Below are 27,316 nucleotides of genomic sequence, written 5' to 3'. Positions count from 1 at the left end.
ATACTTAATAAAATACTGCAAGAGCTAAAAAAAAAAAACATGTTCAGTCATAAAAAAGTTGTGTCCATTTGTTACTGTGATAGCTGTCCTCCCCTTGGGGCCAATCCATTCTAACTAATGTCCCATAGCACCTTTGGGCGTCCTTTTTGCTGTAGTGCCACACAAAGGCACCCTGAGGTCAGTCGGCTGGTCTCCGGGGGCTCTTGGGGGTGCTGGGGCCCCGGGGCACCTTCACTACAAAAATCATGGGGTCTTTGGCCTTATTGCTGAAGGAGCGGCGTATGACGTCCACCGCTTGCTGGTGAGTGGCTCCGTGTAGGCTCTCTCCGTCCACTGACAGCAGCTCATATCCGGCCTGCAACGGAAACATGAGGGTCAAAACATGAAGTCGAAAAAAGAAAAAGCTCAAAGGAACAAATGAGCACCTCACAAAGCACATCACAAAGACACAAAAGAAGGAAAGCTTTATGACAACACAGTAGCTGTCGTATGAAATGCCTTTCCTGAGCTCAGGCATTCTGTAGCGGCAGAATGAACTCAAACATCGAAAACTGTTCAGCCTGAGGTCCTGGTTAGCTTCAACACTTCCACAAAAAGGAGCTCCACCACCTGTCTGTAATAAAGATTGGCTCATGATCACCTGGCTCCACCTCCTGGGCACCACCCAACAGACCCAAACAGTAACTTGTAATCCACTAAACACATACATAATTCAATAAAGTTATGAAAACACAGACACTATCGTCAAACCCAGAGTTTTTTTTACTCAGGAGTGAACCAATGTGAGCAGAGGTGGATAGACTCACCAACAAATTTACTCTTACTTAACACCTAAAGAATTCTAAAGATATTACTGAAGCCGTGGATAGAAGAGGCAGTGAAGAGGTGGAGGTGGGTCGCAGCACAACTTAACTGTGCGGACGTCGAAGTACTCCAAAGTACTCCAAAGGTATTATTACGCCATACAATACATTGTCGTTCCTGACTGTGATAGGGGGCCGGGCCGGGTTGGCTATAACATAGAAATGTATATGACCCTGACCAAAATGCAGCAGGCCTCACTGTGAAGTAGAGATTACTCGCCTGGCACAGTCGTCCCCACTACTATATCCACAAGATCAACACTTGATTCCAGGCACATATTTGTTTCACTGTAGTGGTTTGCAAAAATAGTAATCAAGTCTTCACACTTTGTTTCAATTTGAAATATGTTTATATCCTGTTCTCTTATGTCAGTGGCCCTGCTACACGTGTGGAATTCTTTTTTATTTATCTATGTTGCCCCCTAGTGGCTGGAATGGGTATACTGGTTATTTAGTAAAAAATCATAACTCCACACAGGAATGAGCTAGAGACTTACTTTTTTTTTTGACATACTCAGGGATCTGTGCTCTACAAGTCAGGGGCCGGATTAAATCATCTCACGGGCCGAATTTGGCCCGCGGGCCGTAGTTTGAGGACCCCTGCTTTAGATTATGAGAAACAAGTAAGTTAGTGCTTTTGACCACCATGTTTTTGGAAGTATAGGGGAAACCATAGCACCCGGAGGAAACCCGGCTGGCTGCCGTAAGTGCTTCTGTGATCCTCTGACACGGTGCAGCGCCTCTTGGGTTTGTCCCGGTTTCAGAGCATGGTGTCCTGCACTGGTCAGCTCCACCTCCTTCCCATCCCTCCTGCACAGCTCCCTCCGCGCCACAACAGTCTTTCACCATCTTCTGGGAGGAGCTTAGCAATTGATCTGTTTTATTCTACAGTGAACATCCATTAGCCAGAACCATAGAAGGCATGTGTGGATTAGCTGTGAGTCTTGCCCGGATACCTCCTCGTTTGTCCCTTTTTTGTTTCCTGTAGCGCCCCCTGTTGTGAGTGGGGGGCTCTTGGTGTCTCTTCAGTGTTCAGTCTCCAGTGTAGCTGATTGTTTACTTTTAATCAATATGAAGAATTACGTGAACAAAACACAAAATTCATTCTTCATACTTCGAGTCAAAATAAAGATTCGTCACTTAAAGATTTACTCACAGTACCACAAGGTGTTTTCTTTTACTCAAGTACCAGTACAGATACTTCATTTTATTATTACAAGTAGAAGTAAAAAGTACTGTAAGGCAAAAGAACAGTTACTTCAACAGGTAAATGTAACGGAGTACTACCCACCTCTGCATGTGAGCGACTCATTGCAACCGTTTTAAGTGACCAAATAGAAGCGGTAACGCGAGTCGACCGGTTAGGTGTGTGCGCACCTTAAAAGCATCCCTTAAATAGGACCTTTATTACATTTTGGTAGCGATGGTTACCTTAAGCTCCTCGTTTGTCGATGCTGCTCCGCCTGGGAAGACCTTTTCGATCTTGATCATAGGCTGCACTTTGGACTCGATGCCTCCAGATACACTAATCCCTGTAGGAAAACACAAAGGATAAATAATGTAAGATCACATCATGAAAGGCAATGATATCAATGGCTGAGAGCTTCTATGTTTTATACTTCTCATCCATAATCTATGATTTACAGTCCGTGTGCCTGGCTCTCGCTTAGTAAAGAGAGCACTGACCTCTACTGGTCATCCAATATAACAAAGCAAAAACAACATGCAACTTAGATAGTGCTTACAGCTGATTTTTCTTTATTTTCAGTCCTGGTTTAGGTATTATTTCGCCCACTTCAGGTTTATACACAATTTAGACTTAATTTAGTCTAACTCTGAGCTCTTGAAATAGCTTTTAGACACAGTTTTTCTCCAGGGAATTTCCTCCGGAACCAATGAAATGTCTTGAATGAGAGGCAAAATGTTTCGAATTAAACAAAAAACAACAACATACTTCAGATGACCACTGTGCTGCACACATACTGACCCAGTGACTGCTTGGCTTTAGGTATCGTCAGCACAGTGATGTCATAGTCCTCAGCCAGGACAGGGGGGCTCCTTATCACCATGTTGGGCACGTGTCCATTGACCAGCAGGACGTCCCCTCTGCTCCCGGCTGGACTCCTGTCTCTGAGCAGGACGTCCCCTCTGCTTTGGGCTGGACTCCTGTCTCTGAGCAGGACGTCCACTCTGCTTTGGGCTGGACTCCTGTCTCTGAACAGGACGTCCCCTCTGCTTCCGGCTGGACTCCTGTCTCTGAGCAGGACGTCCCCTCTGCTCCCGGCTGGACTCCTGTCTCTGAGCAGGACGTCCCCTCTGCTCCCGGCTGGACTCCTGTCTCTGAGCAGGACGTCCCCTCTGCTCCCAGCTGGACTCCTGTCTCTGAGCAGGACGTCCCCTCTGCTCCCGGCTGGACTCCTGTCTCTGGGCACCTCGAACACGTCTGCTATGGACGCCCTCTCTCTGTGCGATGGCGGGGGCACGTGCACGCTCAGCTCCGTGTAGCCCCTGTATCGTCCCTGTACGCCCTCGTCAGGACTGGCCTCTCTCACGGTGCTCCTCCGCACAGGCGAGCGACCGCGCTCCGGGACGGTCTCCCTTTGCTCCAGCCTGGAAACCTCCTCGTAGGTCCGGAAGGCGCTGCTCTCCCTGCGCTGCGGGGACAGGAGCGGCTGGCCTCTGTAGGAGCTGTAGGCGGAGTCGCTGTGGAGCGGGCTGGGGGAAGGGGAAGGGCTGAGGGACCGCGAGCGCCCGTAGCTGTCCACAGGTACGTCCAGCAGGGGGGTGAAGAGGCGGGACGGAGACGGGTGTCCCGGCTGCTGGCTGGAGATGCGCAGTCGCTCCAGCTCCTCCACCAGGTGCCGCTCCCTCTGGGGTTCTTGTATGGGCTGGAGATGGAAGCCGCCCTGGTAGTCTGCAAACACACCAGACTTTTTTTTAAACAATTGAATAATACATAAAAGTACATTAACAGAATAAAAACATAAATGAAGATTCATGAACGTGTCATTCACTCATCTCATTCACTCAAGGCTCTCGGTTTGCTGTGCAGTAAAGCTTTCCTCCCCTTGAGCCGATTAAAGTACATTTCTCCTCGCCTCGTATATCAGGAGTTAACCACGAGAGAAGCGGACATTATTAGATTCTTTATTGTCCCTTGTGGGAAATTTGTTTACACAGCCTGTCAAGTCAACACCATCACATTCAACGTTTAACACAAAAGGGAGGGGGGGGGGGGCACAGAAGTAAACAAAGAACATAACACAAGGTCTGACAGATAAATTAGTGAGGTAGCTTGTTGAGAATGGCGAAAGCTGATGAGACAAAACTCCTGTGTCTGCATCCAGAGGGGAGGAGCTGGAAGACTTTGAGGAGAGGGTGCTCAGTGTCTGAAACTATTGATTTAGCAAGTCGGGCTGTTGCTCGGTCATTGAGTTCTGAGATGTCGGGTGTGGGAGAGCGTGTGATTTTAGATGCAGCGCGAGTGATTTTGAGGAGCTTGTTTTTATATGAGACTGACAGCATGGTGTAAAAACAGGGTGAGCAGTACAGCAGGATGGACTGAATGATGCTCTTGTACAGCAGCAGCAGAAGATGAGCGGCGACGTGGAGAGCACTGAGTGTACGGAGAACATGTAGTCTTTATCGTGAGCGTTTATGGAGGTCTCTGATGTGGTGTTCAAAAGTAAAGTTATTGTCCAGGGTCAGAGGAATTTGAATGTAGTCACCTGTTCTATTGTGTTAGCGTTCATGTAAAATAGGTTCAGACTTCAGGGGAGTGACGGCGCATTGACCGGTTGATGCCTGTTGTCACTGGAATAAGTTCGTTGAACAGTCACTGAACTAACTTTAAAGTAAAGTATTTATTTACCCCACTGTGAGTTTAAGAGAGAAAGTACATCCACGGTTTTCATGTGATTCATTTGTTCTTCCAGATGCTGCTCTCCTGACCTGAGCACTGCACATGAGTCTCTCAGTACCAGCCCATGTGTCTTTAGTGTCACTGTGGGACATTGTGTCGTCTGCTCAGAGACACTTGACTGAAGTGCTTTTGGTTAGGTGTCACTCTTATGTGCAGTGCGTCTCTTTTGTGTGACCAGTTCACACACAAACACAAGTCCGTGTGAGGACACGCGACACCAGCAGGTGCTCAAGAGCCGGGGAAAAGTGAGGTCAATGGGATTCTTATATAAGTGTTCACAACAAAGTACGTGGGTTTTAATAAAATATTGAAGTATTTGTGGGGAAAAGAGTATAGATAGAATAGTAATTGCAAAAAAAATTATAATAATAGCAAGTCAACAGACAGTGCACCTGGGATTGGAGTGACGAGATGGCGGCGAGGCGTTCCCCCTCCAGGAGAGCGCAGAGCTGGAGACCGCACTGAGGTACAATACAAAGAAAACATACATTACTACCCACATGTAACACTTTAGTGATGTAGGAACAACATCGTGACATGTATGCACTTGAGCAGATGTTACTGACAGGAGCGGCTCTTGAGGACGTCGTAGGCCTCCAGTTCAAAGGGCATGACCATGCTGTCGAAGCGGCTCAGGTCAGAGGTGGGGATCAGCATCCTGCAGACACAGAAACACATTTACACACACAAAAAAAGAAAAGACAAAGTGTTTTTCAGATGCCCATGTGGGATGGTGATCTTGCCTGATTTCTCTGAGGAGCAGCAGTTTCTCTGGTCGGTCCAGGATGGCCAACAGGGGTCGGATCAGGTCCTCCAGCACGTGTTCTGAGAGAAACTGGAAAACATACACGAACCCATCGAATGCACAAATGTAATTGTTTAAAGTGATAGCATGTAAGTTTAAATGTTTTACAAATTTAACAGATTGCATATACTGCAATTGTGACTGCAATTTGGCACAATGTAAATTAAATAATAATATTTTTTCCCTCCCTTTGCTTAACTCAGCAACTAATCAGAATCCCTGGTGCCATCACTGTGACCAATGAAACAAGCTTTCCATTGAACCGGCCTGTCAGGTGCAGTCAGGAGGGGAGGGGGAGGAATCTTTTATTTTTATTGATTTCTCTAACCTTTGCAAATGAAGAGTGGTTTTCAGGTTCGATCAGGAAGGAAGAGAAAGGTAACTTTTATTCATCCTGAAAATTTCCTCTCCTCATTTTCTTATAGACTATCGCTTTAAGGTGAGACTTACATTTTTTTCTAGTGATGGACATAAATGTGTTTTGTTGAGTTTATTTCGTCTAAAGCAGAGAATTTTGTGGTCCGTTGTCGGTTCTGTGGGGAACGAGACGTTCTCATCACAGATTACTTTTGAAATAAAGCCATCAAAGTAACTAGATTATTTTTAGAAGGAAAAATCAGTAATTAGTAGTTAATTACTATTATTATCAGTAGTTAACCCTCTGAGACCCATGAAGTCATGTTTAACTCTGAAGATATAGTTTATGTTTATTATGAAAGTCCAGGTCGTCCTGATAAAAAGGCATAATACTTGAAGGGTACATTGAAAGGAGGTGTTTTAAAGATGTTAAAGGACAAAAAAACTCCAGGCGGTTAAATTAACGACTGCTCTGGCACTAATCAAGTCTTGGCAATGAGGGGATTGTGGAAGTAGGTGAGAGTCCCTGTATGTTCATTTCCAAACTAGACTTTAACCCTCTGTCAGGGGCTCGTTCTGCTTTCTGATTGGATTCACTTGAAAACCAAACAAAAATCTTGATCAGATCTGGAAACAAAGGTAGGTCATATTTTATGAATTCTGGAATATCCTCACATAAAACGGCTCCTGTATTTAGAGCTGATAAACTCTCGCCTCCGTTGTTTTTCTTTATGGCGCTCATTAAATATTTATGCAGTTTTTTTTAAGAAGGTCACAGTGTCCACAGTGTTTAATTACAGAGCAGGAAGCGGTGGAGCTCGATGATATCAGTAATATCTGATCTAACCACAAAAGAGCTGAGCCCACAGCAGAGATCAGCAGACACAAGAGCTTTATCAGAAATGACGGGCTAAATCCATCTTGTGTCCCGGCCACAACTGGACACCTTAATGACTGAAGATCTCATAATGCGCTAGGACGCTAGCGGCCTTCACGCTCTGTTCAGCAGCTCCGGAATGCCCACACGAATTTTCCCAAACTGTAGGGGGCAGCGCAGAGCATCTACAACATCCGTACTAAGCATTACCTTCGTATTCCTGCCACAAATTGTTGTCCTCCGCCATTTTTTACGGACCCCGATGTGGAAAACTGAGCCATACTTAAGTATTGCACCAGGCTTCCCTCATCATTTGTACGGGAATGCTCAGTTCAAACGGGTCCAGGTGCCATTGGTTAACAAAATGTATGCATTTTTAGGAACAGGCTCAGATAGCTAAAAGCATTTCTACTTCCTACTTTAAAATAAAATATAATTGAAAAACATTTTTATAAAAATGATTTCAGATGGTGGTGCTATTCTAACCTTTGTTAGCGTCAAATTAGCATTAGCTTTTAAGTTTAAAGCTAACACACTTACAGTTACTGTATAAGTATTTACATCCCGAGAAAAGATTTGAACATGTTGCAAAGCGATTATCCAACAGTTGCTTGTTTTCTGCCACATACCGTTTGAATTTTTATTTATTTCTCTCTATAGGAATAAAACTAGAACAGGAAACAGTTGTTATTGTAGGAAGTTAGCATCATGTTGTCAAAACTGGAAGGGAGAACTGACCCGTTTGCAGTGCCTCATGACGGCGGACACCTCGTCGGGGCTCAAGACTCTCTTGGCCATGTCCTCCACGTACTGCAGAGTCTGGGGGTGTGGCTGAGGACTGCTGTCCTTTAGCCCTGCGCGGGACTCTTTAGGGGACGACAGCAGCTTGAAGGGACGTCTACGCTCTTTGTCTGGGAGGACACACGTAAGAAGAGACGTAGGACATTTTTAAGTGAAGCAAATCCCGTCTCTTAAAAAAATATCGTCTATTGCTGGGGCTGGCTGACCAGGGGACCAACTAAAAACATGGTGCTCAAGTGGATTTGGTTTTGATGGGGGGGTTGCAATAAGATGATTTTGAAAAACGCAAATGTAGTTGTCTTTCATTCTGCTCTGGCTTCTTGTGAGTGGAACTAAGTTATGAAAGAAAGTACACAGACAATTTCTGACCATTTGTGACTAAAACATCTTAACTCCATCCATCCATCCATCCATCCATTTTCTTCCGCTTTATCCGGGGCCGGGTCGCGGGGGCAGCAGTCTCAGCAGAGATGCCCAAACTTCCCGATCCACACACACCTCCTCCAGCTGTTCTGGGGGGACCCCGAGGCGACACCAGGCCAGCTCGGAGACATAGTCCCACCACCGTGTCCTGGGCCTTCCACGAGGCCTTGTCCCACTAGGACATGCCTGGAACACCTCCCGCGGGAGGCGACCAGGAGGCATCCGGAACAGATGCCCGAGCCACCTCAGCTGGCTCCTTTCGACGTGAAGGAGCAGCGACTCTACTCTGAGCTCCTCCCGGGTAACTGAGCTCCTCACCCGATCTCGGAGGGTGCGCCCAGCCACCCTGCGAAGGAAACTCATTTCGGCCGCTTGTATTCGCGATCTTGTCCTTTCGGTCATGACCCAAATCTCATGACCATAGGTGAGGGTGGGGACGTAGATCGATCGGTAAATCGAGAGCTTTGCCCTCCGACTCAGCTCCCTCTTCACCACGACAGACCGATACAGCGACCGCATCACTGCTGACGCCGCACCGATCCGTCTATCGATCTCACGCTCCATCCGTCCCTCACTCGTGAACAAGACCCCGAGATACTTGAACTCCTCCACTTGAGGCAAGGACTCCCCACCGACCCGAAGAGGGGAAACCACCTTTTTCCGGTGGAGAACCATGGCCTCGGATTTGGAGGTGCTGATCCTCATCCCGGCCGCTACACACTCGGCTGCAAACCGCCCCAGTGCGTGCTGAAGGTCCTGGTTCGTTGAAGCCATCAGAACAACATCGTCCGCAAACAGCAGAGATGAGACTCTGAGGCTCCCAAACCGGACACCCTCCGGCCCCTGGCTGCGCCTAGAAATTCTGTCCATAAAAGTAATGAACAGAACCGGTGACAAAGGGCAGCCCTGGCGGAGACCAACACGCACCGGGAACAGGTCTGACTTACTGCCGGCAATGCGAACCAAGCTCCTGCTGCGGTCATACAGGGAACGGACAGCCCTTAGCAGAGGGCCCCGGACCCCATACTCCCGGAGCACCCCCCACAGGGCACCACGAGGGACGCGGTCGAACGCTTTCTCCAGATCCACAAAACACATGTGGACTGGTTGGGCGAACTCCCACGAACCCTCGAGTACCCGATGAAGGGTATAGAGTTGGTCCAGTGTGCCACGACCAGGACGAAAACCGCATTGTTCCTCCTGAATCCGAGGTTCAACTATCGGCCGGATCCTCCTCTCCAGCACCCCGGAATAGACCTTACCGGGGAGGCTAAGGAGGGTGATTCCTCTGTAATTGGAACACACCCTCCGATCCCCCTTTTTAAAGAGAGGGACCACCACCCCGGTCTGCCAATCCAGGGGCACTGTCCCCGCCCGCCACGCGATGTTGCAGAGACGTGTCAGCCAAGACAGTCCTACAACATCCAGAGACTTAAGGTACTCAGGGCGAATCTCATCCACCCCCGGAGCCTTGCCACCAAGGAGCTTTCTCACCACCTTGGTGACTTCAGCCCCGGTGATGGGCGAGCCCACCTCCGAGTCCCCAGCCTCTGCTTCCTCATTGGAAGACGTGACGACGGGATTGAGGAGGTCCTCGAAGTACTCCTTCCACCGCCCGACGACATCCCCAGTCGAGGTCAGCAGCCCCCCACCCGCACTGTAAACAGTGTTGGTGAAGCACTGCTTCCCCCTCCTGAGGCGCCGGATGGTTTGCCAGAATCTCTTCGAGGCCGACCGATAGTCTTCCTCCATGGCCTCCCCGAACTCCTCCCAGACCCGAGTTTTAGCCTCCGCGACCGCACGAGCCGCAGCACGCTTGGCCTGCCGGTACCTCTCAGCTGCCTCAGGAGTCCCACAAGCCAACAAGGCCAGGTAGGACTCCTTCTTCAGCTTGACTGCATCCCTTACTTCCGGGCGCCACCACCGGGTTCGGGGATTGCCGCCGCGACAGGCACCAGAGACCTTACGGCCACAACTACGAGCAGCCGCATCGACAATGGAGGAGGAGAACAGAGTCCACTCTGACTCCATGTCCCCCGCCTCCCCCGGAATCTGGGAGAAGCTCTTCCGGAGGTGGGAGTTGAAGACCCCACTGACAGAGGGATCCACCAGACGTTCCCAGCAGACCCTCACAACACGCTTGGGCCTGCCAGGTCTGACCGGCTTCCTCCCCTGCCAGCGGATCCAGCTCACCACCAGGTGGTGATCGGTTGACAGCTCAGCCCCTCTCTTCACCCGAGTGTCCGAGACACGCGGCCGGAGGTCAGACGACACAACTACAAAGTCGATCATCGACCTCCTGCCTAGGGTGTCCTGGTGCCACGTGCACTTATGGACACCCTTGTGCTCGAACATGGTGTTCGTTATGGACAAACCGTGACTAGCACAGAAGTCCAATAACAGAACACCACTCGGGTTCAGATCGGGGAGGCCGTTCTTCCCAATCACCCCCTCCCAGGTCTCACTGTCGTTACCCACATGGGCGTTGAAGTCCCCCAGCAGAACAATGGAGTCCCCAGTCGGAGCACTATCTAGTACCCCTCCCAGGGACTCCAAGAAGGCCGGGTACTCTGCACCGATGTTGGGCCCGTAGGCCGAAACAACGGTGAGAGACCTGTCCCCGACCCGAAGGCGTAGGGACGCGACCCTCTCGTCCACCGGGGTGAACTCCAACACGTGGCGGCTGAGCTGGGGGGATATGAGCAAACCCACCCCAGCCCGCCGCCTCTCCCCGCGGGCAACTCCAGAAAAATGGAGAGTCCAGCCTCTCTCCAGGAGTTGGGATCCGGAACCCAAGCTGTGCGTGGAGGTGAGCCCGACTATATCTAGTCGGTATCTCTCAACCTCCCGCACAAGCTCAGGCTCCTTCCCCCCCAGCGAGGTGACGTTCCATGTCCCGAACGCCAGAAGCTGTGCATGCGGACCAGGTCGTCGAGGCACCCGCCTCTGACTGCCACCCAGTCCTCTCCGCACCCGACCCCTACGGATCCCTCTGCGGGTGGTGGGTCCACAGGAGGGCGGGCCCACGTCGTCCCTTCGGGCTGGGCCCGGCCGGGCCCCGTGGGCAGAGACCCGGCCACCAGACGCTCGCGTTCGGGCCCCAACCCCAGGTCTGGCTCCAGGGTGGGGCCCCGGCTGCGCCATGCCGGGCGACGTCACGGTCCTTGAATGTCGTACGTCCATTGGGGTCTTCTGAACTGCTCTTCGTCTGACCCGTCACCTCGGACCTGTTTGCCATGGGAGACCCTACCAGGGGCATAAAGCCCCAGACAACATAGCTCCTCGGATCAGACAACATAGCTCCTCGGATCAAGACAACATAGCTCCTCGGGGTGCAATGCACCCTTTTGACATATTAACTTTGAGATTTACAGTTTGCGATCACAATTATTTAACATATCATCACAAATAGTGTATTCTCGATAATCATGAAACTACTACATGGGCTCAGAATCTTGTACCCTGTAAGCAACTGGGTAATAATCAGTGTGTCATGTTTTGTAAAACATACGCAGCCATGGCACAGTAGCTCACCTGTGTCTCCGTGTCGGGACGGGGACTTGGGGCTCCGGTCTTTGCGCTCCTTCTTGAACAGCAGGTTGACAAAGGTTTTGGAGCGCTGCAGGTTCGCTGGGCGCTCAGCCGTGCTCTTCTCTTTCTGCAGCTGCTTCTTCTGTCTGTCCTCTGAAAGAGACAAGAGCAAAGTGTCAGAACAAACTCAGCATTTTATCCACCCACAAAACATGTATTTTAAGTGGTTCATCAGTCTTTGAAATACCTTCTCAAACACTAGGGGTGTAACGGTTCAGTGCATCATGGTGGAAGCAAAGTTTCCTGATTTCTATGGCTTCTTTTATCCAGCGCATGAAACGGAGCACCGACACCATCAACCGTGACGAAGGAGCGTTTCTCCTGTCCCACACCTGGGACACCCTCCTCCAATGATTACGCCCCCTGTCGCCCTGAATACACCGGGTGGCAGGGGGCGTGACCAGTCTGTCGGACCTGTTGGGACCGTCAGACTGGTCACGCCTCGGAAGTAAGAACAGCTGATAAGTGACACGTCACCGCACGTCGGTGATACTTCTGATGACGACCTGCAGATTAGCGGCTGAAACATGTAAAGGTAAAAGATTTTTAACATCTCTAACCCTAGTGTCTGACAAAATGAACCCAAAAAGTGATACTATAACACAAGTAGACACAATGAACGTCACGAAGTTTATAGCTCCCTCTCTAGATACATGCCTCTTCATATACACGTGCACATTCATCTCACACAGAGCATGTTCCAGCCATGTCCTAATGTGTAGAATGAGCTCAGACCAGTTCACCACAACTGCCTCTAAAATCATGCACTGTCACTCAAAAAGGTGTTACTTCGGGTCCGAAGTGCTGTCATGCACAAGCTTAATATAGAGACTGCGGCTACGTGAAAGACCTGAGGTGGCAGTAGTGAGCATAAAATGACCAACTTGCATCTAGTCTCTTAAGTAACGATGGTCGGTGTGTCTTCGGGATTATTCTGCTCACACACAGAGTTCTCTATGGTGCACACAGGAAAAGGCCTGCTGGCTAGTCTGCCCTGGCCAAAGTGATTATGCTGCCCACACTCCAAGAATTCCCGTGGGGCCATGGAGGCGAAGTGAACGCTCTCCTGGCGGCCGGCCTGTCCGTTCGGTCATTACCCAAACCTCATGACCACAGGTGAGGGTGGGAACGTAGATTGAGGCCCCCCTGAGTCAGCTAACAGCAGAGCACCCCTCGAGATTGGGTGAGGAGCGCCATTACCCGGGAGGAACTCGGAGTAGAGTCCCTGCTCCTTCGCATCTGTTTTGAATGCTGCAGTTGCGCATAAACCTTCCATCCGGGCCTCCCCTAAACTGTTCATTGAGTGTTCATGAACAGAAACGGCTGCAACGGGCTCAGAAATACATGAAGACTCATTTTCAAACAGTCTTGCTCACTGATGAGCTCCGTGTAACCCTGGATGGTCAAATCAATGGAGTAGTGAAGAGTTAGTGAATGGCCACAATGTCCCAACAAGTTTGTGACGTCAGTAATGAGGTGGCGGAGTCATGTTTTGTGCCAGAATCATGAGGAGAGAGCTGGCCGGCCCCTTTATGCCCTTTTAGGCTCCCTGAAGGTGTGAAAATGACCTTTGAAAAATATGTGGAGTTTCTGACTGACCACTGTCTTCTATGGTACACAAGAATTTTTAAGCTGCTGTCACACAAGGGCTCCTTTGGTAAAATATAACTTGACCTGTTAATACTTTTTTGATTGAAATAGCTTTTGATTTCCGTAAATATGACCTCCTAATGCTAGAAATTCGACAAACAACCATTTTCAGTTAATTACAAGCTTTAAAATGTATTGAAACGACGAGTTGCATAATAATTTGGAACAGTGGATTTTGAGGTTTTTACTAAATTTATTTTTGAAAAAAATACTGTTATGGCTGGGAGATTTTTCCAACCACATTTAAATGATCCTCTACCAGTTAAAGACTTGAAAATTATGCTGACTCTAATTTGAGTTGACAATTTAGAAAATCTTAGAAAAATCTCATTTGCATAATAATTTGGAACGCAGTGTATGTCTCCGAGCTGGCCTGGTGTCGCCTCGGGGTCCCCCCAGAACAGCTGGAGGAGGTGTGCGTGGATCGGGAAGTCTGGGCATCTCTGCTGAGACTGCTGCCCCCAAAAACTTGCACCATGTTGCTTTGCACTGCAGACAAATCCTTGTGCTAATCTGGACTGGTAAATTTCAGGACGTATCGACAGTTGTCAAATGGATTCTGCCCTTCTATAGTGGTTTTAACTATAAATGAGAGTGTGAATGGGTGACTGGTTCCTTGCTGTAAAGCACTTTGGGCCTGATGAAGGTAGAAAAGCACTAAGTTCAGACCATTTACCAATCACGGACCCCCCTCTGGTCAAAATACCCCCAGGTGCCTTAGCTCTATATGGACCATGAGTAGACTATCATGCCGTAACACCTCTCGGTGTGTCTTTGGGATTATTCTGCCCACACACAAAGAGTTCCCTATGGTACACAGGAAAGGGCCTGCTGGCTAGTCTGCCCTGGCAAAAGGGATTATCCAAGAATTCCCGTGGGGCCATGGAGGCGAAGTGAACGCTCTCCTGGCGGCGGGCCTGTCCGTTCGATCATTACCCAAACCTCATGGGTGAGGTGGGGAACGTAGATTGAGAGCTTTGCCCCCCCAAATCAGCTCACAGCAGCGCACCCTTCGAGATTGGGTGAGGAGCTCCGTTATACGGGAGGCGCTCGGAGTAGAGACGCTGCTCCTTCACGTCAAAAGCAGCCAGCTGAGGTGGCTAGGACATCTGTTTCAGATGCCTCCTGGTCGCCTCCCACGGGAGATGTTGCAGGCATGTCCTATAGGGACAAGGCCTCGTGAAAGACCCAGGACACGCTGGTGGGACTATGTCTCCAAGCTGGCCTGGTGTTGCCTTGGGGTCTTCCCAGAACAGCTGGAGGAGGTGTGCGTGGATCGGGAAGTCTGGGCATCTCTGCTGAGACTGCTGCCCCCGAAAACTTGCACCATGTTGATTTGTACGGCAGATAAATCCTTGTGCTAATATGGACTGGTAAATTTCAGGACGCATCGACAGTTGTCAAATGGATTCTGCCCTTCTATAGTGGTTTTAACTATAAATGAGAGTGTGAATGGGTGACTGGTTCCTTGCTGTAAAGCACTTTGGGCCTGATGAAGGTAGAAAAGCACTTTATAAGTTAAGACCATTTACCAATCACGCACCCCCCTCTGGTCAGGGCAGAGGTGGGGGGGCTATTGGGTGAACTCCGTCAAAATACCCCCAGGTGCAGTAGCTCTTTACGGATCATGAGTAGACTATCATGCCGTAACATCTCTCGGTGTGTCTTTGGGATTATTCTGCCCACACACAAAGAGTTCCCTATGGTGCACACAGGAAAGGGCCTGCTGGCTAGTCTGCCCTGGCAAAAGGGATTATGCTGCCCACACTCCAAGAATTCCCGTGGAGCCATGGAGGCGAAGTGAACGCTCTCCTGGCGGCGGGCCTGTCCGTTCGGTCATTACCCAAACCTCATAGGTGAGGGTGGGAACGTAGATTGAGAGCTTTGCCCCCGCCCGAGTCAGCTCACAGCAGCGCACCCTTCGAGATTGGGTGAGGAGCTCCGTTACCCGGAAATAGCTCGGAGTAGAGTCTCTGCTCCTTCGCGTCGAAAGCTGCTAGCTGAGGTGGCTAGGGCATCTGTTTCGGATGCCTCCTGGTCGCCTCCCACGGGAGGTGTTCCAGGCATGTCCTATGGGGACAAGGCCTCGTGAAAGACCCAGGACACGCCAGGTGAAGTTTGTCAAAACAACATGGGGCCATGGAGGTGACGCGAATGTCTCCCATAGCTGAACTTGGCATTATAGGCTGATGGTCTACAGTCCTATGAGGCTCGGAATGATGACCTTGCCGTTGCTCTTGGCAACACTGTCAGAAAGCAGGAAGTAAACCCTGTGCACGGAATGTTGAAGCTATGCTAATTCTATTGTTAAGTGATGATGTCATTGCTCTGAATGCATATATCTTTCTGCTAAATAAAGATACAAAAACATGGAGAGGGGCAAAGAGGTATCAGCCCATGGTCAAATATTAGCCTAATGATTCTAGTAAAGTGGGTTCAGTGAAAATTGTAAGTTGGTGTTTTTGAAGAGGGAAATGTTTATTGGATATTTTTCTGACATCCGTGAGGGCCGTTCGATGCCGCTTGTGGCTTTAATTTTACTTGGGATTCTATAGTTGTTTCAATTCATTGCTATTTCTCAGAGGTGGATAGAGTAGCTAAAATATTAACTGAAGAAAGAGTAACTTTACTGACCAATTTAATTAAACAAGTAATAGCAAAAAAGTACCCGGGGAAAATACTACTCGAGTACTGAGAGTAACTTTTGCTGCTTAAAGATTTTCTCTCTGTGGAACTCAAGAGTACAGATACTTCATCATAAAATTATTCGAGTAGATGTGAAAAGTACTATGGATACAAACGGCATCGCGTCATAGAAGAGGGCGTGGCTTCGCCACGAGTGAAAATAGAATCTTTGGGAAACACATTTTTTTTACTCTTTTAAGCCGTTTTCTGGTGGAATATGAACTAATTTATCACACATAAATAAAGACAAGTGTAACTTGGGCCCATATAGATATTTTCTCACAGCAAATTGTTCAGTAGAAGTGAAAAAACGGAGAATGCTAACATGTAGCATCCTGTTAGCATTCTCTGTTATTTATGTATTTATGGGCTGCTGAAACACTTTGTTCCTCTCTTTGTACCTTTATGTAGTAGAAAACTATGTTCATGATTCAGCATTTGTTAAAGTAGTTTTTGAATAATTTGAGAACCGATGACACCAACGACACCGGCGACGACAGCTATTGGGTGAACTCCGTCAAAATACCCCCAGGTGCATTAGCTCTATATGGATCATGAGTAGACTATCATGCCGTAACACCTCTCGGTGTGTCTTTGGGATTATTCTGCCCACACACAAAGAGTTCCCTATGGTACACACAGGAAAGGGCCTGCTGGCTAGTCTGCCCTGGCAAAAGGGATTATGCTGCCCACACTCCAAGAATTCCCGTGGGGCCATGAAGGCGAAGTGAACGCTCTCCTGGCGGCGGGCCTGTCCGTTCGGTCATTACCCAAACCTTATAGGTGAGGTGGGGAACGTAGATTGAGAGATTTGCCCCCCGAGTTAGCTCACAGAAGCGCACCCTTTGAGATTGGGTGAGGAGCTCCGTTACCCGGGTGGAGCTTGGAGTAGAGTCGCTGCTCCTTCATGTCGAAAGCAGCTAGCTGAGGTGGCTAGGGCATCTGTTTCGGATGCCTCCTGGTCGCCTCCCACTGGAGGGGTTCCAGGCATGTCCTATGGGGATAAGGCCTCGTGAAAGACCCAGGACACGCTGGTGGGACTATGTCTCCGAGCTGGCCTGGTGTCGCCTCGGGGTCCCCCCAAAACAGCTGGAGGAGGTGTGCGTGGATCGGGAAGTCTGGGCATCTCTGCTGAGACTGCTGCCCCTGAAAACTTGCACCATGTTGCTTTGTACTGTTGACAAATCCTTGTGCTAATCTGGACTGGTAAATTTCAGGACGTATCCACAGTTGTCATATGGATTCTGCCCTTCTATAGTGGTTTTAACTATAAATGAGAGTGTGAATGGGTGACTGGTTCCTTGCTGTAAAGCACTTTGGGCCTGATGAAGGTAGAAAAGCACTACATAAGTTCATACCATTTACCAATCACGCACCCCCCTCTGGTCAGGGCAGAGGTGGGGGGGGGGCTATTGGGTGAACTCCATTAAAATACCCCCAGGTGCAGTAGCTCTTTACGGATCATGAGTAGACTATCATGCCGTAACATCTCTCGGTGTGTATTTGGGATTATTCTGCCCACACACAAAGAGTTCCCTATGGTACACAGGAAAGGGCCTGCTGGCTAGTCTTCCCTGGCAAAAGGGATTATCCAAGAATTCCCGTGGGGCTATGGAGGCGAAGTGAACGCTCTCCTGGTGGCGGGCTTGTCCATTTGGTCATTACCCAAACCTCATGGGTGAGGGAGGGAACGTAGATTGAGAGCTTGATGTGTGCTATCTGTTTCAGATGCCTCCTGGTCGCCTCCCACAGGAGGTGTTCCAGGCATGTCCTATGGGGACAAGGCCTCGTGAAAGAGCCAGGACACGCCGGGTGAAGTTTGTCAAAACAACATGGGGCCATGGAGGTGACGCAAATGTCTCCCATAGCTGAACTTGGCGTTATAGGCTGATGGTCTGCAGTCCTATGAGGCTCGGAATGATGACCTTGCCGTTGCTCTTGGCAACACTGTCAGAAAGCAGGAAGTAAACCCTGTGCACGGAATGTTGAAGCTATGCTAATTCTATTGTTAAGTGATGATGTCATTGCTCTGAATGCATATATCTTTCTGCTAAATAAAGATACAAAAACATGGAGAGGGGCAAAGAGGTATCAGCCCATGGTCAAATATTAGCCTAATGATTCTAGTAAAATGGGTTCAGTGAAAATTGTAAGTTGGTGTTTTTGAAGAGGGAAATGTTTATTGGATATTTTTCTGACATCCGTGAGGGCCGTTCGATGCCGCTTGTGGCTTTAATTTTACTTGGGATTCTATAGTTGTTTCAATTCATTGCTATTTCTCAGAGGTGGATAGAGTAGCTAAAATATTAACTGAAGAAAGAGTAACTTTACTGACCAATTTAATTAAACAAGTAATAGCAAAAAAGTACCCGGGGAAAATACTACTCGAGTACTGAGACTAACTTTTGCTGCTTAAAGATTTTCTCTCTGTGGAACTCAAGAGTACAGATACTTCATCATAAAATGATTTGAGTAGATGTGAAAAGAAATAGAATCTTTAGGGAAACACAATTTTTCACTCTTTTAAGCCGTTTTCTGGTGGAATATGAACTTATTTATCACACGTAAATAAAGACAAGTGTAACTTGGGCCCATATAGATATTTTCTCACAGCAGATTGTTCAGTAGAAGTGAAAAAACAGAGAATGCTAACATGTATCATCATGTTAGCATTCTCCGTTATTTATGTATTTATGGGCTGTTGAACCATTTTGTTCCTCTCCATGTCTACCTTTATTTAGTAGAAATCTATGTTCATGATTCAGCATTTGTTAAAGTAGTTTTTGAATAATTTGAGAAAGTTTAGATTTTTCTCCAAATTGTTTTCCCCCTTAACTGTTTTTTAAAACATGAACATATTTGGGCCATTCCAGAGATGCCGTCTGTATCTATATAGTAAAAGAAGAACAATTATTTCAAAAGTTACTTGACTACTTGAGTTAACATAGCGGACTACTACCCACCTCTGCTTTTTATTTCATGGTAACTTTTCACTAATGGGGTAAATTTCTTATTTTAAGGTAACATAAGATAACATTATTACCAGTCAAAAAAGCCATGAATCCAGATACATAATCAAGGCCCTATTAGTTTATCAATCTTAACAAGTTAAAACTATTCAAAACAAGTTTATTATTGTGAATTGAAGTAATTATAACCTATGCGTGACAGTAGTTGAAGAAACACACCTAGAGTAGCGCTAAAAGGCAGCAGCAGAAGTTCTCGTACCCCTGTTTGGGGGTACGAAAAAAAACCCAAACGAACACCTGAGTAAAACTTTAGCGCCCACCTGAGGCCGTGATGTGACTCTGCGAGCGCCTGATTGGCTTGGGCGGTCCGCTGAGGGCCATGAGCGCTGCCGTTTTGGGCGAGTGGTTGGCCGTGTCCCGATCCCCCGACACCGACGACAGCGGCCTGGCTCGGCCCCGCCTCCTCTCGTCGGCTCCTCCCGTCTCTTTGGGCCCCTCCCCCTTTCCCCGAATCACCGAATCCTTCAGCAGAACCGTCTCTCCGAAGGTCCGGCTCGTTTCCCCCACTGGGATCTTATCCGGGTAGGTGATTTCAGAGGGGGGCAGCTCCTCGGGCAGCCCGGGCCGGGGAGGGTCGGTCTGTATGGCGATTTCGGTCGTCCTCTCCGCCCTGCTGTGGTATCTGGAGTGGTCCTCCGATGCTATGGCGACGTCAACCATATCATGGCCGAAGACCGGTGGGTAGAGGACTTGGGAGAGTCCACTCACGGAGCTTAAGGGGGTGCCCGAGGACAGGGAAGACGCGGAAGAGTTTGTCTCTGAACCATGTGCCCAAGATGCTGGGCCCCCATTGGCCACTGCAAAATATGATTAAAACACAAGATTTAGAGAAGGAAAAAAAATCAACACCAAATCTGCAACAGTGAACCAAAAATAAATGTTGTACAAGTCTTGCTTTGTTTTGTTTTCACACATGCTGCTGTCGGGATTAAATCACAGTGACCTCATCTGCATGTTAATCCGCTCTGCTTTTAAGAGAGGGAAAAACTACTAAGGGCTTTTTTTTGTCTTCGGGTGGATAGAGTACACAGACCGGAGAGGATAAGGTCACACTCTCGTCCAGATGACTCAGATGTGTGTGTGTGGATTAATTCTGAGAAATAGTGAATCTTAAAAAAAAAAGAAAAAAAAAAGGAAGTTAGACAGAGGCAGAAATAGTCGTGATAAAACTGAACAGGATTTTAGTGGTATAAATTGTGTAATGATGATGATAATAATAGGCCTGAAACTTGAATAGCTATTTTTCTGGGCGGAAAATCAAAAATGTTTTACATGGTGAAACAATGAACTGTGATATTATTTACACAAGGAAGCTGCACAAATCGATTTGAATTGCAGGATTTAGACTATTTTCTTTCTAAGATCTTCTAAGATCTGCCCTCTTCAACTGGCATGCTCTACACCGCTATAAAAAAAAAATATATATACATATATTAATAATAATAATAATAATATAAAAATGCACATAGATTAATATTGTGTTGAGCAAGGTAATGACAATTGGAGCAACAAGATCACGGAGTGTAATATATATGTATAGTAATGTGCCCTTATGTCATAAAACAAGTGATTATGGGTGATATTTGGCTTTGGTAAAGATCTGAAAGAAATATATTAATGGTCGCTTTTTGTTTCTTGCTTACATGAAACAAGACCGTTCTTGTAATAGTGTTTCATTCTGTTAATCATATGACCAGTTCAAACAGTGGTTGTGAGTTGGGTTTGAGTTAATAAGCTGTTCTGAAAGGTATTAAGTTCTTCATCTTTTTTTGCTATTGTTCCTTGTTGTTTTGTTCCCTTTTATATTGATTGTACTATTGTGAAATGAAATGTTTTGTCATATTGAGTTGGGGGTAGGCGCTCATAAGCTTCCTGTTTCGGCTCACTCCTTTTGAAAAAAATGTATGCTGAAATAAATAAATAAAATAAAAAAATAAAAAAAGATTTGGCCATGTGTGCTAAAGTAGGCTAAATATTATAATTAGAGGTGGACCGATTGGGTTTTTCTAAAGAACTAAGAGATTTTTTAGCTGTCTGTCACACACTGCTCTTTGGAGGTTTATCCACAGATCTTCAATGATGTCAAGGTCAGGAGACTGTGAAGACCACGGCAAAACCTTCGAACGACACCTTTTGATGAAATCCAACTTGGATTTTGAGCTGTGTTTATGATCATCATTCATTCGAGGAAGTCATTTGCTTTTCACAGATGATGATTTGATCTCCTTTGAGAATTTGTTGGAAATTAATTTGATCCGTTCTTCATTCTAGCCATGAAATAGCCCTGATTTAATTATTTCATGTCTCATTCAACTACATGCCTTTTAGAGATGATTTCATCTTTCCCTTGCTTCATCGTTCACATTAACTTCACTCCTCACCCTGTGTTCTGTTCACACTCTAGTCCAAAGGAAAGACAGATGTCTCCATCTACTGGAGGCCTGTAAGAATCAACTCAAAATTGCAATATTTTAACCAAGTTTCCTTTTTCTTTTGTGATGTAGCACTCACATTTGTTGAGCCAACCATACTCTGCCACCACTTCCTTGTACGCCGGGTATCTGCCAGCCTCCTGTGAATGAGAATGGAATTTAAGTGTCTGGACTTTATAATTATATGACCTTTGGGTATTATTCCAACAAACATCCTGTAATCCATAGCTACTGTCATACTGCGGGGATCCCATAAAATTGTGCTTTCTGCTGATTATAACTTGATCCCTGACGGCTTGTGAATAATGGACGCGCTGCTGGCTGTTTTTCACACATGGAACCCGAGAAGTGAGCGGTAAACTGAGCAAGCAGCAATGTTCGAGAGCCACGGCCCGCTCCACCAAAACACAGGCGGACACAATACAGCCTTTTATGACGGAACGACACGGGTTAAGTGCATACAGTCACACTAAGCCAACGGTCCCACACTAATGACATTTATTATTAAGTCACGGCACTCAGGCCATAAGTCAACTATGTTTTGACACTGTATATGTGAAAGGAGACAGGGGAAAGTCTAAAGTACAGTATACTATAACTTACTTTGATGGTTAGCATGACGTGTGTGTGCCCCTTTAGCACTTCAACCGCGTTGCTGTGGCTGATGTCTTCAAAGCTGACCCCGTTGGCGGCCAGGATCTGATCACCCATTTTGATGCCGTGCTGCTCAGCGAGACCACCTGGATCCAGCCTGTTCAAAATATACGGCACGTAAATTATATTGGGTTGGTTGCGCCAGTAAAAGTTTTGGGTCACCCCTTTATGATGACAATTTCAACTATACATCCACTATATATGCAGACTGCTATTTACTTCTTCAAGAACCATACATTTTACAAAAATGGCGGTTAATGCCACAAAGAAAAGTAGTCTTAAATAGAGTCCTAGAACAGGTTGTAGAGCAGCTGACTGACTTTGTCTTATCCATGTAAATAGTTTTCCGGGCTTTAGGTCCCAGCACTACTTAGCTTGACAAAAGACATCCGCCTGAAAACAGAACAGGCCAAACTATAGTTTTGCTGGATCTAAGCCTTTGACCCAACAAACCACATAATCTTGTTATTACAGAGACTGAGAATCTCTTATACTACTTTAAACTGGTACAAGTCCAATCTTAAGGTGGAATTTTGTTCAAATAGCCGCATCCTATGATGTTCCCCAGGGGTTGATCCTGGGACCCCTCTTATTCAATCTGTACACGTTTCTGTTAGGTCAGTTAATCCACAGCTAAAAGGTGTAATATGCATACAGTAAAGGCCTTCATAATCATTTTAGTCAACTACTCTCCCACAAAAATGCCAAACATTGCAAATTGCGATTTTTTTTCCAAAACCATTCACCGCTACACCACACTTACTCTACCTTGGATAGATGACAGGATGATTGAAGATGATTACACATGTTGAACGCACAGGGATATGCTAGTAGAGGTCTAAATGCTTGTCAGGGCATGTCAGCGTGCCTTTGTTAGCGTAATGGAAATAAATTACAGGCATAATGATCCACATTGTCACGGGCGGACAATGTGTTAGCCTAATAAGAGCAACACAAATCCTTTAATGACACTGGAGGTCATTACGTGCAATTACGTTGATGTCTTGGAGTCTGGCATGCACACGCTAAATACTAGAGACCTTTGGAGAGGACTTGGAGAACAACTGGAGAAGCTGACACCTACCACTAATGCTGCCAAATATTATAGGATTATTAAGTAGTCAAGCTATTTCAGAAGCTTAGCAGCTGGTTAGTGCCTGGGAGTAGATGTAAGTGTTGTGTAAGTGAGTTGTTGGTGGCCTCACTTCTAAAAACCTTTTCAATCTCAATATACATTTTCTTAAGAACCATAATGCAATATAGACAATATTGCTGTGCCGTACCAAAGCAATCAACAACAGCATGTGCTTGGGAATCAAACCAGTGACGCTGAGGGCGACTGAGTTGAATACATAGCTGAATGGATCTGATTTGTATAAGGGGTAAAGTAATAAAGTAATTGATACAATACATTGATTTTAGCCACTTTTTAGTCTTACTTGAATCCCGTTTGCGTCCTGATTTAGATCTCCTGATTTAGATCTCCTGATTTAGATCTCCTGATTTAGATCTCCTGATTTGCAACTTTTACATTCTTTATATAAAACTGCTATTACGCGTCGCAGTACTCATTCGTTCACTTTCGTTTCACAAAGTTTCATATACTTTGCACTTAAGTTCCGCGCGACTTTTTCCAAGCTGCCATGACTCTTACTTGGACACGTATATGCCCAGCCCAAACTCTTTGCCCCCTCTGATGTTGAAGCCCAGGCAGTAGTCGTCCGACGTGGTGAAAAGGTGCACTATTCTCCGCAGGGCGTTGCTGTCCGAGCTGACTATGGAGGGAGTCCCGTCATTCTCCTCCACCACCATGCGCCGGTGAATCAGGTCCACCCTAAGCACAGATAAATGCTCATTCATATGTAATGGTCGCAGTTATTTACTGGTATTTTTGGAAAGCTGTCAGTGTCTGGTTATCAAACAAAAGGTCAGGAAGGTGATCCGTCTACTGGTGCTACCTGAGACCAGATACCGTATAGCCTATTAGAAAGATAAGTGGCACGAGCAAGTGGCTACACAAAAACAAAGCAGGCATGAGAAGAGCAGGTGTAAGGAACAAGCGACAAGTTCTCACAATACAGAAAACGTATGAGCAGGTGGTTGTTGTGACCTATAGGAAAAAAACATAAAAGGATATTGGCGAATACTTCTGAGCAGCTTTATTTAGGCCTATTGCTTTAGGACAACCTAGCCTTGATTATTTGTTGTGTAACTTCAAATAATGTGTCTAGAAAATGCCCGGATAAGTTCAGATATTCTAAAATGCAGTATACTTGACACCAGAAGAGGGTGCTACACCTGCTGCTACTGCTACCCTGAAAATGATCCAATATCAACGCTAGCAAAAATTTACATAGAGAAGAGAGTTTGGCTATGGGGCAGAGTCAGAATAGGTTTGGTGAAAGTGTCTGAACTTTAAAACTCAGTGGAGCTTCATGGCTTACTCTGCCCCGACGTACACCAGAGTGTGGGCTGGCATTTAAGCATTTTAACCTCTTAACCCTCACCTGAACCAAGCACATTTTCTCCAGTTCGGCTTTACCCAGATCAAAACGCTTCGTGAAAACAGCGTCAAAATAGCGACGAAAACAAGGATGAAAACACAACAAAAAAGTAACAAAAAACAGAAGACAACACAACTAAAACGCTTCAAAAATGTGACAAAACCGCACCAACAGCACCACGAAAAAGTCACACAATTCTCACTTTATCATCGCTATTTCTGTCATGTTTTTGTCGCTCTTTTGTCGCTTTTTTGTTAGATCTACATAACACCAAATTGGAGAAAATGTGCTCGGTTCAGGTGGGGGTTAAAGCAGTACCAAGTAACTCTTGCCCCTAGAGGCCATGAGCGCTGACAGGAAAGGCGAAGGGAGAGAGGGATATTGTACATCGAATTATACAATGGAAGTCATTTTTTCACTCAAACTTAGCTGTAAATACTGTTTAAAGTGACATTAGCCCACAGTTAGCTTTGCCCGTTAGCATGTTCTTCTTAGTGATTCCACTAGTGTGTATTGCTTGCTCCGGTCCGGTGGCAGTCAAGTTGCAAACATGGTTTTCTGGCCAGAGACACCAGGGGGAGAAGAAAGACCTTCCAATCATCCCATAAACACTTGTATTACCCCCATAGGGACTACGAAAAGGATTTATTAAGGTAAAAACGTTACTTAGTACTGCTTTAAGAGGTTAAAGCTAAAAAAAAATCGATTCTACATGAATTCTTTAGTACAGGGGCAGGCCCGGGCTCCAGCGCAGAACCTCTGGCCCCCAAGATGTTTTTGAGAAATATTATTATACAAATAAGAGATCAAAAACCGGTTAAAGTACCCTAAAAACGTGAGAAATAGTGTCAGTATTTTAAAAATGTCCTGGCAGAAGTTCCCACTTGGTCATATTATATGAAATGTAAAACGGGGATTCTAGACCCAAAAGTCTAACCATTTTCAGTGGGTCGCAAGTCTAAAGGGAACTTTTATTCAACATTTTCCATCTGAAACTGCATGGGAACACTAACAGAGCTTGTTATTGGGTTGTTTTGATCATAATTTCAGTCTTGTTCAACAACGACAAATTACAGTTTTGCTTTAAGTCATCCTGGGGTAATGTTGGGTCCCGAAGCCATGCCACTTAAAAACTACGGATGTAAAACATTGGCATTTGCAGAAAAAAGTTATTTACTTTTGGCTACAATGGTGAGGTTCGGCTCCCGATGTTTTGGCAAAGACGCAAACTCGCCTAACCCCGCTTTAGTACTTGAGAAAAAATGAATAAACCAATAACTGGCCCTGGACATTAACGTTAGTAGCTCTATCTGCCTATCATTTCTTTATATTTCCCTTCATGCCCATTCATCCCTAGATAAGAGGCCATTCCCTCACCACGTGGTCTTCTCCTTGGAGTAGCGTATGCCTGGTATCTTGCCCACTCTGCGCACCACCATCCGCAGCCTGTTGTTCCCGGTCAGGACTTTGACAGCGCTGCTCATGGTGATGCTCTCCATACTGACTCCGTTCACCTCCACAAGTTTGTCTCCCACCGCCAGACCGGCCTGCACTGGAGAGAGAGAGAGAGAGAGAGAGAGAGTGACAAGTCAGTGTCGCACGAATACACCATATTTGTCTAATACCACACCAGAAAAACACATGTAACAGTGTAATAGGCTCTGCACAGGGAATGTTTCCAGCTAACTTCCTGTTAGCCTGTGTCAGGTAAAGACTACTTCTTGTCAACATTTTAACATAATCAAGTATTTACATCCACGGTTCATGCAGTGTTACTTTTAATATATGCGGGTTTGTGTTGGCAAATTGAGACCCATTTTTAGGGCTGGGTTTGATTCACATTGTGTCGAGTTGGGCAGGGTCTGAATAAAGGCATAGTTTGTACCTGCAGAGCTGTCATCCTCCACTTTGCTGACAAATACGCCCAGCCCGTGTTCAGACCCCCCGCGCACGCTGAAGCCCAGCCGCCCATCCACGCTCTTATCCACAGTCACCGTGTGGAGGTCCTCGCAGTCGTCTCCAGCTGTGAACACACAAGAACATACAAGAGGTGTCATTCTAAAGGATCTGAAAACATCAAAACACAATAGTGAATAAAAGATTAGGACATATGTTCAATGTTTTTATCATTATTACCAAGTTTGATGGAACAAAGCGAGTGGGAAGTATTCATCAAAGGTTTACACAAATCAAGTGGTAATTTTATGAAAAGGAGTATATCACGTGACATAAGAAGAGGGATGATTTGATAATCCAAGGATAGGGCAGGGGCATATTGTATGTACAGTATGGATGTCAAAGTTAACCTCTCGATATGTCACATCCTGTGTCCATCTCTAATAAGTAAGTTAAAATAATGATCCTCAAAGAAAATGTGTAACCAGAGAAAAGTGGATTGTGTTTTCTTTTTTTCTATATCAAAATTGTCATGTGCACTTTCAAGTCCAAATCTATAGATCTCCATTTATGTAAATTCTTTAAATGAAATGTGCACAGACTGAGAGAAGTAAACAGTGTCTGTGCCACTCACCATCTTCAGCAGTGTTGATGAGGATGACGCGGCCCATAGGGGAGTGGGACTTGTGCCTGCGGTGGTGGGGCTGTTTCTTCCCCTGGTACCTGCTGCTGTGGGGCCCCCCATTAGAGCCTCCGTTACGGAGATGAGGGCGCCCCTCTCCATTTGTCATCTCCCTCCAGTCAGAGGGACCAAAGGAGCGAGCCAT

The 27,316-nt window shown here is 46.5% G+C and overlaps 1 protein-coding gene across 1 annotated transcript; it reads right to left on the bottom strand.

Annotated features, from left to right (window-relative positions):
- Nucleotides 1–27,316, bottom strand: pdzd7a (PDZ domain containing 7a; the record flags this gene model as incomplete). Its single annotated transcript, XM_079559996.1, has 15 exons — nt 1–355; nt 2,295–2,395; nt 2,851–3,777; nt 5,178–5,246; nt 5,352–5,443; nt 5,529–5,620; nt 7,563–7,735; nt 11,583–11,732; nt 19,264–19,800; nt 21,515–21,575; nt 22,039–22,186; nt 23,744–23,923; nt 25,971–26,145; nt 26,479–26,616; nt 27,124–27,316. 15 exons carry the CDS (start codon nt 27,314–27,316, stop codon nt 179–181), a joined length of 3,213 nt encoding a protein of 1,070 aa, XP_079416122.1. The 3' UTR covers nt 1–178.

This window comes from Gobius niger, assembly GCF_951799975.1.
Source record: "Gobius niger genome assembly, chromosome: 7".
Classification (NCBI taxonomy): domain Eukaryota; kingdom Metazoa; phylum Chordata; class Actinopteri; order Gobiiformes; family Gobiidae; genus Gobius; species Gobius niger.
This window is presented reverse-complemented; position numbering and strand designations above follow the sequence as displayed.